The 14325-nt window shown below is 26.9% G+C and overlaps 1 protein-coding gene across 1 annotated transcript; it reads right to left on the bottom strand.

The window, feature by feature from the left end:
* Positions 1-8093: 8093 nt before the first annotated feature.
* On the bottom strand, positions 8094-8567 carry LOC101506437 (uncharacterized). The gene has a single exon (XM_004503086.4). The coding sequence runs from the start codon at positions 8477-8479 to the stop codon at positions 8261-8263; it is 219 nt and encodes a 72-aa protein (XP_004503143.1). The 5' UTR covers positions 8480-8567; the 3' UTR covers positions 8094-8260.
* Positions 8568-14325: the final 5758 nt, after the last annotated feature.

The following is a 14325-nucleotide window of genomic DNA, read 5'->3' as shown; positions in this document are numbered from 1 at the left end:
ATATATATATATATATATACACTATTGAACCAAGAAACAATACAAAATGGTTAATTACATCGAATCTAAATAAACTGGATAACAAATTGTCTGAGTGATTAGATGTAAAAAAAGGATGGAAAAGGAAAATTTAGAATACTCCGAGAGCAGTTTCGGCAGTCAAATTTGATATAGTTTGTTAGACAAAAATAACGCGGCAATGGAGTTTTTGTTGTTTTGAATGATCCGTTGATTTTGGTTAACTTAGTTACGTTTTGTCGGGTTGATGAACGATGATTTCAGTGAGAACGTAGGAGTGACACAACTTGTGGTTTTTGCGACCATAACGAGAGATTGGTTTTGTTTTTTTGGATTTTAAAGTAAAACAAAAATACTTTTGATTTCTCTGATTTTGTTTAGTGTGTACCCATTTAAATTAAATTAAATTAAATTTATTTTTAATTGTTCCTCTAAAAAAGTATTTTTAATTGTTATAATATATATATATATATATATATATATATATATTATAGCTTTAGTTTTTAATTTATTTTAATATTTCAACATCTTAAGTAATCTAATCTTTTAAAATTTTATAAAAACATAAGATGAATATTGAAGTAGAAATGTCAATCACAAAAAAGAGAGTTTGAATTGTAACCTTTTTAAAATTTTGATTTGTGTGTTTAATTTAAATTAACTCAAGATTAATTTTAGTTGAAATAGAATGTCTAGAATGTCATAAATATGTTAGATAGTTGAAATAGAATTTTCAGAATGTTCTAGATATATTAGAAGTAAATAAAACATATTAGTTTACAGTGATGTGTGATTTGTGTGCAAATAATTAAAGATAATGGATAAAAAGATCACACACAAAATATATTGGTTCACCCAACTCGGGCTAGTCCAATTCTCAAAACTTTGAGATTTTCACTATGTTTTCAGAACCAGAATGTTCTCCTTCACACCTTTTCTTTTGATAACATCATGATCAATTACAATATTCACATTTCAACATAGAAAAGATTTTTACTGTCACATTTCAACCTTGAAAAGATTTTTACAAACACACTCAATCTAACATAAATAGATATATTTGAGGTACAAATGATGTGTATGATAAAAATGTTTGGGATCTTAAAATTTCTCAACATTTGTTTGAGATAAATAAAGACCAACTCAATAAATGATTTTCCACAAATATAGTGAAGAGAGCTGGAGTTTGCTTGAAGAGTTTTTGACTTGTTCTTACTTGAACTCTTGCCCTCATCTTCCATATGATCTTCAATTTATAAATGATAAAAAGCTTTGAATATTTAGTTTAAATTGAATATAGTTGTTGGACACACTTTCCAAGTGCCATATATATTTTAAAGCAATTAAACACGTGTTTATCTTGTTCTCCAGAACATTGTTGACAAACGAAGAATGTTCTTGCTTTTGAGTATGATGGAAAACATGAATCAATTAGTGAATGGACTGTGAAATTTCAGTTAGTACTATTTCATATCAGAATTATGCAGAGCTTTCTACATAATAATGTAAGTAGAATGTACTTGTGTCCTTACTCACAACTCATCAATTTGGAGATTGATTGAATGGAAAACGTGAACGAGTGATTGAATGACTATGTGTTTGTATGGGAAACGTGAACGAGTGATTGAATGGCTATGAAATGTCAGTCATTTGTCTAAAAAACATGGCGAGCTTTTCTGCAAAAAGTGTAACAACAATGCACCTTGTTGTCCTTGCTCATAGCTCATCAATCTGGAGATTGATCTAGTTATTGATCTTGATGTTGTTTGATTCTTTGGGCCTTTAGCTAGACTTTTGAGCTTGAGTATTGTTTTTAGTAGTCTTAATATTCGTTTTATCTTAAGATCTGGACTATATGAAATGATTCATTTTACTCATGTTCTTAAAACGAACTAACCAGAATGACCTTAAAAAAATCAGAATGATCCTGATAAACTAGAATGATCTTGATATAAATCGGAATGATATTTTAATAAACTAAAATAATCTTTTGATAAACCCGAATGATCATTTGGTAAACTAAAATGATATTGATAAACCAGCATGATATTGATAAACCAGAATGATCTTTTAATAAACCAAAATGATTTTTTGATAATCCATAATGATCTCGGTAAACCAGAATGATATTTTTGATAAACCAGAATGATCTTTTAATAAACCATAATGGTCTTTAAATAAAGCAGAATGATCTTTTGATAAACTAGAATGATCTTGTCATCAATTTTTAATTTAGTTAAGACATGATTTGCTTTGATTTATAATATATATGGTGTGATAGATGATTGTTGTATGATTGTATTTGATTACTTTCTTCATGAAGATGCTATTTTGAAGATGTATAATCATTCTCTTGAATAGTTGATATATAATATATTCTTTTTGAAATTATTTCATTATTGAATAGATATTTATGCATTTTGACGATGTTAATGATTTCTTACTTGTTCACTTATGCAATTCATATATCTTAAATAAAACTCAAGTGCAATCATAAATAAATCATCATTTATAAAACTTAATTATTTATTTCATAAAGTTTGTTGTCATTAAAACATATATCGAAAAAGTTTTTACCTCAACAAATATATCTATTAATCAAGTGATGAATTTTTATTTTCATATTTCTACTTATTTTTGAAAATAAATTTATTTAAGATAATTAAATATATTTTATAAGATAATTAACTAAAAAAAGTACCAACTTATTTAAAAGAGGAGTTGCTAAGGCTACCCATATACACATAGTTTTGCCTTGTTTTTTTTTTTTTTTTTTTTAATTTGTTGCTTGTGTCTATAAAGTTTGTGCTAGATATATTTAGGTTGATTTGGCAATCAAGAAAATTGTTTAGCTTCCGTTAGTATATATTTACTTTTTTGTTTGATATTTTAAAACTGTTGTAGTATAGATATTAGGTTGCACACTTTATTTTGTTCCGCAAGCCAAATTAAAGTGAAAGAGCACCAAATTCCCTCTTCCACGCTAATAGTTATTATAACCATTATTATCTTATTACAAAGTAACACAATTGATTCTTAGCTTTCTACCTTTAATCTTTTCCAACCATAAAAGACAATGATGCTGACTCATTCACAAAATCACCCTAAACATGACACCTAAAATAAATTTGATAGACACATATAAAATTGATGGAAAAGACAACGGAGTATAAATATTTGAAATTTAAAAGAAACAAAACAAACAAAAATAAAATAAAAGACTATAATAAAAATTTAAAAATTAATTAAAGTTCCAAAACCATAATTTTTCATTAATCACTGATTTTTTATCTAACGATTAAATGACTGCGCTTGCATTTTTTTTAATCTAAAAATTACAAATAGATTTCAAGTTGTAATTACAATAAAAAATAAATAATACACAAAAAAATTATAGAATTTATTCTTCATGATAATATTGTTTCTCCTACCATCCATTTGTATCAATTTATTTTTTTAATTATTTTTGGATTATTTATGTTTCTTGTTCATAAAATTACAATTGTTAACTTTTAATATCATTTTCGTGACATGCTGACTTATCATACAATCTCATATTTTAATGCATGACACAGTTGTAAATCATAAGTATTACATCATCATTCTATGATGTGACATAGATAAAAATTAAAATATAGAGTAAATACTAATTTTAATCCTTTAATGACACGTGGTGTCACAATACCTTAACAAAAACAAAAACATTTTAAAATACTTAAATTATTTAAGTTGCTACCTCCAACTGTCTCTCTATTTTCTGTTTGTTTTGATTAGTACGTAGTCACACTTATGCAACATGAAAGATGACATTTAGTTGGTCCAAGTTGATATTCATATTGACAAGGGCTAGAATAACATTTAATTATGACACATAATCTTTATGGTGGTTTTCGTAACTCTCTCCCTTCAAGACTCAACCAAAGAGTCATCCTCCCTCCTTCAAAAACATTCTCAACCTCATCAACAACGACAACAATCATGAGTCTCTCCCTTCTTCTAAGAACTAGCTTGGACCATTGTCCTTATAACTTCCCCCAACTCTACCTTGTAACCCAACTCCCTAATATAACCTCATTTTTAACATTAGTAACCATTGTCATCATTACTCTCTCTATCTCATTTTATTCTCTTTTCTTCTTTTCCCTTGTGATGGAATGGGACCAAATGGAATAATTGTTTTAAAGTTTTATTATTAGTGTTTTTATTTTGATATGTTCAAGTTAACCAGGATAAAATAAATATGAAAAAAAAGTCATTAATTATATCTCATTATCACCTTTTCTTCCTATAGATTTTAGAGAAAGACTTAATTTTGTTAAGCTTGTATTGTTTGTTAACTTTGGTAGGACAATTTCTCCGTTTGTTGAAATAGGGCACATATCTTTGAGAAGAAAGGCATGAAGGGGATGTTCTTCTTCTTTTAAAAATAATGGTGATTATTTGTAATAGAGGAAAAAAAAAAAGAAAGGAGAAGAGATATGTCACTTTGGAAAGATAACAATTAAGGTTTTTACATTTTTGGAAGACATGGGAAAGATGATACATTTTAATTAACTATCATTTTGATCTTTGCCAACATATATATCAAATTGGTCTAAATAAATGTCAAATCTCATGTTATATTTATTTAAAGACTTAAAAATATTAATTCAAAATTTTAAAATATTTTTATTTCTTTTTAAAGATTATTTTGATACCACGCGTCACTTTAAAAGACTATAGTGAGTGTTTACTTTGAAAATTAAAACATAATTACATAAATCAAAAGCAAAAAACTATAAATTATAGGATGAAAATAAAAAAGAAAAAAACTTTATTGATGTTTCCCATTTCAATTAATACATATGCAAATGCTTGATCAGTGTAAAATAATAAATTTCTTGTGTTATTTTTTTTAATCTTTATTAATAATATTACTCACAAAAACATTTTTAGCTAGTTTATTATGAAAAAAAAGTTATAATTTGAAAAAAACTAATATATTCAAACCGATACTCAAATTTAAAATTTAGGCGATAATTCACATTTATTGTGAGAAATGAAATTTAGACAATGAGTGGAAAAAGACAAGGCACAAAGTTTATGTTGAAGTTTATTAAGAATTTGTATGTTTTAAAGAATTTATTTTATTTACGTATATACTATATAAATATGAAGTGAACATTGATGTTTATCGTGAAATACGCGAACTCTCAATCGTATTTATTTAATCAAAAGTAATGTTTAAAATTAAATTACAATTTTACGTATTTCAAGTTTTTAAGTTATTACATATTGTATTGTCAACTATTTCTCTTTCACATTTGTATGAACACGTAATTCTCATAATTTTAATTTCAACCGATTATGTCTAAGAGAACCTATTTCCTCACATTCAATTAGCAACATTTCTACAAACTCCTCCTCAAGTAGTTCACATTCACGAACATGCTGCAAATCCACGTCATTTCTACTAATATGAGTCAAATCTCTATCACCGGTGGATATTGACTGTCTTTTAACTAATGATTAAATCATTTACTTCTTCTATTTCCTTTCTTAGCAAGCAACCTCCTTAATTATATTGAGAAAAGATATTTTGTATTGCAAAAAAAGTAGGAGAAACTAAATTATTCATACCCCATCAAAAATCTTTAGTAGAAAAATTTCTCTTCTAATTTTTAAAGTATTGTATGAGTTTTGTTACTGATAAATGTGAATAAGTATATACCAATTAATTTTAAAATGAGGTTATTATTTGGTGAATGATATTGATAATAAAGATAAAAAATATATTTTGTTAATTATCTTTATAATAATATATGATAAGTAATTTTTGTTATATTAATTTAGTGGTAAAAATTTGATATTATAATTTCAAGTGACATGATTTTTAGCCACACTATTATAAAGTAGGTCTCGCTACTAAAAATATAAAATTTATTTAATAAGTAGATATACTTTTATATTTAGTTACATCAAATAATGTATATTAGAGTCCGAAGAAAAGTAAACTCATTAAGATCGAATAACCTAATATATACGATACTTAGAAATAGTGTTATATATGAATTAATTTGTTGAAACATTGTATTTAGTTTAAAGTAGATTTTAATTTCAATTGTTTATCAAATAACTTGATAAAAAAAAATTGTTTATTAATTATTAAAGATTTTTAGAGAATAAAATGTTAATATTATATTATGATTGAGTGATATGTTGAATCAATTAAACATGAAATGATTTATGTTTTAAGGTTGTATCAAATTTGTAGATAAAATAATTTTTATTTTTTAATAATTTGAGAACATAAACTATATATTGATATAGAGAATACAAAAAATACAATAAAAATATAATAAAATGAAAGAGAACGACAAATATATACTTAAATTATTTCTTACATATAAATTTAATTTTTATTTTTAGTGTCCAATAAAATGTATACCCAATATATATATATATATATATATATATATATATATATATATATATATATTTTTTTTTTTGTCGTTGAGTCCAACTTTTCTATATTGTTAATTTTATCTTCTTTTGTTTTGTTGATACTTTAATTTAAATTTTATATTAGAATGTTTGAATTTTGTTTGCTTATTGGTTATATATTTTTTTTGTGAATTTTAATATAATTGTAAAAAAAAATTATTGGTTAGTTAAAAAATTCTTTATATTTGACTACCCCATAAATATTATCTTAGTTTCGCCACTGCATAGTTCAAATTCCATATCTCATATGAAAAAAAAAATCACCCACAATTATCTAGTATTCTAGATCATTTGAAAAATACATATGACCTTCACACTTTTGTTTATATGATATTTTGGCCTCAATATTTTAAACATTCATTTTATATAATGGTTGAATGATTTTTTCCCCTTTTTATACTTGTTGATCTTTACCTAAGACTCACAAATCCTTGGGTAAAAAAAAACTCAAATCCTCATTAGTTCATAAACTTGAAACCCAAAAAGTTACTTCTCAAAACCTATTCTTCTATATATTTTTAGACATTCATAAACTTGAAACTCATATATTCACATTAGAACACCTTTCATATTTATCACAAAATAAATAAATAAATGTTTGTTCTTCTTCTTCCTCACACCTATTTCATCTTGTTCTTCTTCAACACAAACCCAAATAACAACCCAATTACACATCAAACACAACCCACAAGTCCAAACACACAAAAAAGGTTAAAGCTAAGGAAAACACATAAAACAAAAGAGGCCAATTTAAGGAAAATGGAAACTTTTTTAAGTCAGAGTTACTGCAGAAGAAAACAAAAAAAGCTCATGAATTATGGATGGGATTAAAGGAAGATGAGATTGAATGTTTGGATCTGAAGAACCTTAGTTCATCTTGCAATTTCAATTCTTGTGCCTCTTTCACATTTTGGCTTATATGAAGAGTTTGGTAAGGTGATATATATATATATATATATATATGTATGATGAAGTTATATGTATATAATATTAATTATCCATTTGATTATTAATCGAAAAAGTAATATATTATATTACTTTTCTTCATATACCAATTTCTTATTTCTTACGAACATTGTACATAGTTTCGAGTCACATTATTTTTATATTTATTTATTTTTGAAATAATTTAAATTCTGTATTTATATATTTTATTTTGAGTTTTACATTGACATCGACTTTTCAATAAGATATTATGTGAAATAACAGAATATATATATTTTTTAACTGATAGTGTAAAAGTAGGATTTATTTTGTCATAAGAATGAAATTGTGTGAAATAAGCGAATATATATATATTTTTTTTTTAACTGATAGTGTAAAAGTAGGATGAAATTTGAAATGACAGAATACAATATTTTTTTGTGAAATCCCTTTTTCTCTTTTATTTTATGGGTGCCTCCATCCAACTTTTTTTCATCGGTACCAAATAATTTACTTGATGTCAATTTGTAATACGATTAGTATGTGAGTGTGGCTGTCTCGTTTAATTATTAATGAAATTGTATTTTTTCGAAAAACTAAGAAGATATTGTTATGTTTTCATAAAAAAAAGATATTGATATTCAACAATAATATTTTTTTACAAAGTATTCAACAATAATATTCTTTTACAAAGTATTCAACAGCAAACTTAACAACTCGCTTAGTGTTATATGTATTCACACACATTATGATGCTGGTAGCTTGATACATAAAAACTATATATTATATAACACTAAATGGAATAGTTAATTATTAGAAGTAGAAAGAACACATTTTAGATGGGGATGGCATTTGTGACTTTAGGATATACGACAGTGGCAGGATGAGCCATGATTTTGCGACCCTTCATGTGTCGAAAGCAATACACAACTGCTCCTACCGGCCACTCCACCACCGCAGCTGCCGCAAACGCCAAGAACCCCAGTGTAGGCCCCACCACCTTACACCGGCAAGGGTTGCTTGTTGTGCCACATTGCACGCATATTGGAACCATCTTCAACTCAATCAAAATTAATTATAGCTAAAGTAATTTTGTGTATGCAATAAATTATAGCTTGTTTGATGCTTAATTTGATCTTGTTGAAGTTTAGGATATAGTTCTTAACTTTTATAATGTTCGGTTGGTTTCGTACATAACAAAGTGTTGTTTGGGTGCGGTGACGTGCTACTGCTACGTGTCTGTAGCTGAAGTATTATTGGTGCACGTGTCTTTACATGCTTGGGTTATTTGACACGTGTTTTTGTGTTATTTTATTATGTATACCCACAAGTGTAAAGCCCAAGACAACCATACATACACATTATTAAATTCTCACAACTTTTTAATATGAGACCTTGGACCAGCCCGCTAAAAAAAATTGAAGTTGCTTCCACAGTCCACTATAATGTAAATATAAAAGAAAGTTGTTCGTCTAGGTTCTTTTCGTCCTTCAACTTTTTACTAGTTTTCGGTAGGTTTCGATAGTATATGTAGAGGTGGAAAAATAAAAATGAAGGGACAAATACACATTCACCTTAAATATAATAAAAAAAATCATAGTAAACTTTCACAACAGTTTCATGATCGAATAAATGTTAATTTATCATAGTTTGAAGATGCTTAAGTCTTTAATTGGAAAGTGGAAAAACACATTTTAAATATTTAGGCCTTCTTATAATTAGAGTTAATCATTGAAATATTAAGTGTTGGGAATACAATTGTTGAAAAGACTAGAGACATGTTATTGAGGGTGAAAATCTCACATTTAATCTATGAAACTGTCCTGTCCTATAATATGTACGAGGTCTTATAATTGTACCATAATATTTAATTATATACACAAGTGTAGTGTATTGAATTTCATATTTCCATTCAAATACAAAGATATTAGATGTAAAAGTCTTTTCTCAAACTAAATATTTATTTTTTTATTTAATATAAAACTCTTACTCACACTTGATATACCAAACTAAAATGATAAAAAAATAATTGAATGTTGTGAAAAGAAAATTAATATTATTAAACTTAAAACAATTGTTAAAGAAGAAGAAAAAAGGTTTCAGTTGGGTCAAAATTGAAATTAGCAAGGCATAGCCAAATGGGGTGAATCAAGCATTTACTTCTCAATCACTCATCAATGAGAATGGACTCCATTTCCCAACTTTTTGTCCTCTTTCTTAACAAATTAATTAATGTTCTCTATATTCACAAATAAACTAATTGAAGCCTTTTGCGTGGCTGCCAATTAACCAAATGTAACAGCAAAAATAATGAAATTTCACAAATTGAGCATCCGGTACCTTCATCTTTATGATCTGTGTAAACAGAATAAATTCTCATAAAAGTGTGTTTTTATGCATCGATGCAAATGAAAAACCAAACTTTATGGAGAGTTAACTTACAATTTATATGGTATTTTTATCATAAACTATTAGTTTGCAAATATTTTATTTAAGAAACTTTGTCCTTCTTTGAATACCTTAGTAAACAAATCGTTAACCATTATTTCACCTTTCCTAAAAAAGGAACCATTATTTCACCTTTAATATATTGCTTATATAATTTCATTGTCATGTAATTCCATTGACACCTTCACCATCCACACTGCTCATATTCTATTTTGAATTTGTGTCTGATAAATTTGATGCAAATGGAAACTCTACTCATACATGAAAGGTTGGCAATTGCAAATGCATGTAGGGGTGGCCTAGAATTATCAACAAGTAAAAAAGGAGTGGCTCATTGCATCCTACAAAAAGTTTAGAACTACACTTTTTAAATTATATTCCCTGCATTACATTCCTTTCTTAATGTGTTATCCCAAGACAGTTTTTACTTTTTATTTTTTTATATATGCAATTGCAGCAATATTTTGTTTTAAAAAAATATATAGAAGCCAAAATGTATCTGAAATTACGGTTGCATTTGTGATTGCGATTATGCCGCAAACTTTGATATAACGGTAAAATGCAGACAAATACTTTTGTAATTATGGTTGTAATGTCGTTCACCTTTAAAATCGTTATATTAGAGTTGCAACTATATAGCTTAATTTACAACTATGAACACAACTTTTTGTTTCCTCTAGTTTCATTAGGATACTAAGAGATGTTGTTAAATTAAAACCTTACTAAAACGCTTGTCTGTCCTAAAAAAATCTTAACTAAAAGATACTTATAATTCTATGACATGTGCAGCTACATTAAATTAAGCTCACAGTAATTGGGTGGGGAAGAATAGTGCCAGCTACTCACTTTATTCAAAGTGAAGGGTGGGGAAGAATACTTTTTGTAAGTAGCAGCAGAACTTATATGTGAATTGTAATTTAGTTTCCTCTCTTGTATACTATTTTTTTAATAGAGAATAAAGTGTTATTTGTATATGTCAACCCAATAAACAGGTAATTGTTAATAAATCAAATCCTTTTTTCATTTCAAACCGTTTGTTTTTATAATATATTTTTTGGTTTACCACTATTTCATCCAGTGTAATTATGCTTTCCTACTTTCTGCTGGACTTAACACCGGTTAGTAAAAATAATTTAACAGATGAGGAGGTTCAATACGAAGATTTTTAGAAAGTCACAAATTATAAATTTACGTTGTTTTGAGATAGTAATTTTCATTTTATTTTATTTTTGTACATAAGATTGTCAATTGACATAACAAGCTTTCACCCTACATAAACAATTTAATTAAAAGTTTACAACATAATTGTTTATCAAACTATTTCCATATAAACCATTTTCAAAGCTATCATAGAGATTTATAGAAATAAACAGAATCAATTTATGTACATGTAATAAGCTAAATAGTTTCATCAGTACTTAAATTAATAGATAAATTCAAATAAGTCAAACAAATCGATCTTTTATATGTTGAATTATCTTATCCCTCATGAAACACCAAAATTAAAGAGCATGATGGAATAAGAAAGAAGTAAAGTGCAATTGATCATGTATGAATCTGATCACCATATCTTATGCAAAAGCAAATATTCTTATGCACCATCAAAAGTATAGGGAATAAGGAACCTAATATATTGCCATACAAGCTAGTGGTGTGTATACATATTTGTAAAAAAAACTTAACCCTCTTCAAAAGATGAAATTTTCTCACTGAACTTTGCATAAACTGCTTCAAAGATTGACCCATTTCTAAACCCCAAATTGAAAGAGTCCAAATTGATACAAGGTCCACTACTACATTTACAACAACCACATGCAGTTCACAATCATAAGTCCTCCAACACCAAAACAATTGAACTAAACTAAACCAATTTTCCATTACCTTTCATTTTATACCATACTGCAAATTTCCAAATTGACCAAAGTTACTTAATGGTATTGCTAGCAAATGGATGATGACATTTACTTTTTCTCATCAATCATGCACTTAACATGATGCAAAGACAATAGCAACTCTCCTACATCATTCTTCACTCATACATATTCTCTCCCTCTCTATCTCTCTCTTTTATTTCAACGCTTAAATCCCAATCAAAGTCCCTAAAACACAACAGAATGGTTTCTCAAAAGTCTACAATAGTGTTATTCCTTTTCCTTATATGTATTCCATTTTCCTCTTCAACAATTGAAGAAACCATAATAACATCTCCAAAGAAATTAGACTATCCAGTAGTTGCTCAGCCACCATCAAACACTGAAATCAAGTGTGGATCATGTCCTTGTGGAGATACATGTGGCGATCAATCTCCACCACCACCACCTCCACTACCTCCTTGCCAACCACCGCCACCGTCACCACCACCACCATCACCTCCTCCTCCTCCTCCGAAATATCCGTCCTGTCCTCAAAATTGCAACCCTTCGCCGCCACCACCGCCACCAAGATTCATATATGTACCAGCACCAGGTCAGACAAACCAACCTAAACCATATTGGATATATTATTACTCTGGAGCTGAAAAAAACAGAGCTATGAATTTTCTGGTTTTGGTTTTGGGAGGAGGACTTTCAATTGCAACAACAGTATTTGGATGATATCATGAAACTAAAGCTAAAACTTGTTCAAATAAATTTCATCTAATTTATGTTCTATTCTCTTATTCTTCACATTTTTTTGTTGTATTTTAATTTCCATGCACTTATTATGTCTTTCCAGGTAACATACAGGAAAGGTTATTCTGATATATATGTGATGCATAATAATTCAAAATTAACCTTAGCAGCAGTTATTTTTTAGTACTTAGATGTATATTGCTTTTCAGTGGATAATATTTAGTATTGATTGATGAACATAACTTTTTACAAGTTTGGAAAAATAAATGTGACCATAAAGATAAATAGTAAGTACAAGGAGATATATAATTCAAATCCGTTAATCACAAAGTTGCTGCATACATATCATCTATAAACCGTGTGTTTTAATACGCATCAAAATAGTTATACAAAACATGTTTTTGATGTGACTTGGATGCTCCGGTTCATTCATGTGTGTGAATCCATTAACCATGCGATAGTAAGAATATTACCATAGAAAGTTCGATTGGGCTGAGCTTGAAAATTTCAAACTATATTCTTAATTTATACATGTATAAGTATAAACATAGATTAAATATATTTTTATTCTTTAGTTCAAAATTTAGTTTATATATTAATCCGATTGAATATAAATCTTGACATTTCTAAAGTAGTTAAAATTTAAACAGTTAAGTGAAGACTAAACAATTCTTAGTTATATATACTTATATATCACATAAGATTGAATATAAATCTTGACATTTCTAAAGTAGTTAAAATTTAACCCGTTTAATGAAATAAGGAGTAAAAATACAACGAGGTGTCACACTGAAAATTATGTCAACAAGTGAAGTTACAATCAACCTTAATATATGTTTGGTGCATTGATAAAAGACTAAGACAAAGTTACACCTGATTTGAATTACACTTCTGTTATTGCATTACATAGGAGTTGGAGCAAAGAGAGAGACACCTATCAACACGTAACTTTACTAAACTATTTGTACGAAGATGAAAATCATGCAACAGTACTTAATTTTGAGAGAAAAATGAGAAAATAAAAGAATCACTTAGAAAAATATAAAACTTTGTGATATATTTTTTATCAATAAGTTACTTTTGCATTTGACTAGTTCCTTAAATTTTTTGTTCCACTTTAATTCATTAATTTATAAACCTCAAACATTTTAGTTAATTTTACCTCACAAATTACTTTTAAAATTTTATTGGTCCTTTTAAGTTTTTTCATTCGATTTTATTCTTTTAACTTATGAACGTCAAACATTTTGTTAGATTTTTTTTTTTAATTTGTCAAATGTCTTTTTTTTATCTACTCAATTAAAAAGATGATAGAAAAGATTAAAGTGTCTCCTATTTATAAGTTAAGAAATCAAAATGAACAAAACTAGCGTACCAAAGTTTCAAACTTTTCTAATTTAAAAGAAATCAAAATGGTACAATATTAAACTTAGAACCCATTCTAACTAATTTTTCATATATTAAATATGATTTTTGGAGTCATGTATGTAGTGTGAGAATGAATATTATATAAGTTAGAGATGCATACTAATTTGCACAACAAAAGTACTATAAGTTCCTACTATTACATTTATGTATCTATATATAACTTTTTTTTAAAATAATTGCTATAAATTTTATAATATTTAATTATTTTTTCGATGCATTAATATAAAATAATATATCACAACTTTGAAATCAATATTTATTATTTTATCCGTTTTCATCTATTATTTTATTTTTCTCTTTGTATATAATGTTTTTATACTCAAAATAAATGTTATTAATATTTAAATATATTTCATATTTAATTAACTGTTTATTAATATATTATAACATATTATACAAGATGTATAGTAAT

Source organism: Cicer arietinum, chromosome 6, assembly GCF_000331145.2.
Source record: "Cicer arietinum cultivar CDC Frontier isolate Library 1 chromosome 6, Cicar.CDCFrontier_v2.0, whole genome shotgun sequence".
NCBI classification, from domain to species: Eukaryota; Viridiplantae; Streptophyta; class Magnoliopsida; order Fabales; family Fabaceae; genus Cicer; species Cicer arietinum.
Note: the sequence above shows the minus strand (reverse complement) of the source record. Positions and strands in the feature narration are given on the sequence as shown.

Excerpts from the sequence above, each read along its gene's own strand:
- LOC101506437 (XM_004503086.4), bottom strand. The coding sequence starts at position 8,479 with ATGGTTCCAATATGCGTGCAATGTGGCACAACAAGCAACCCTTGCCGG.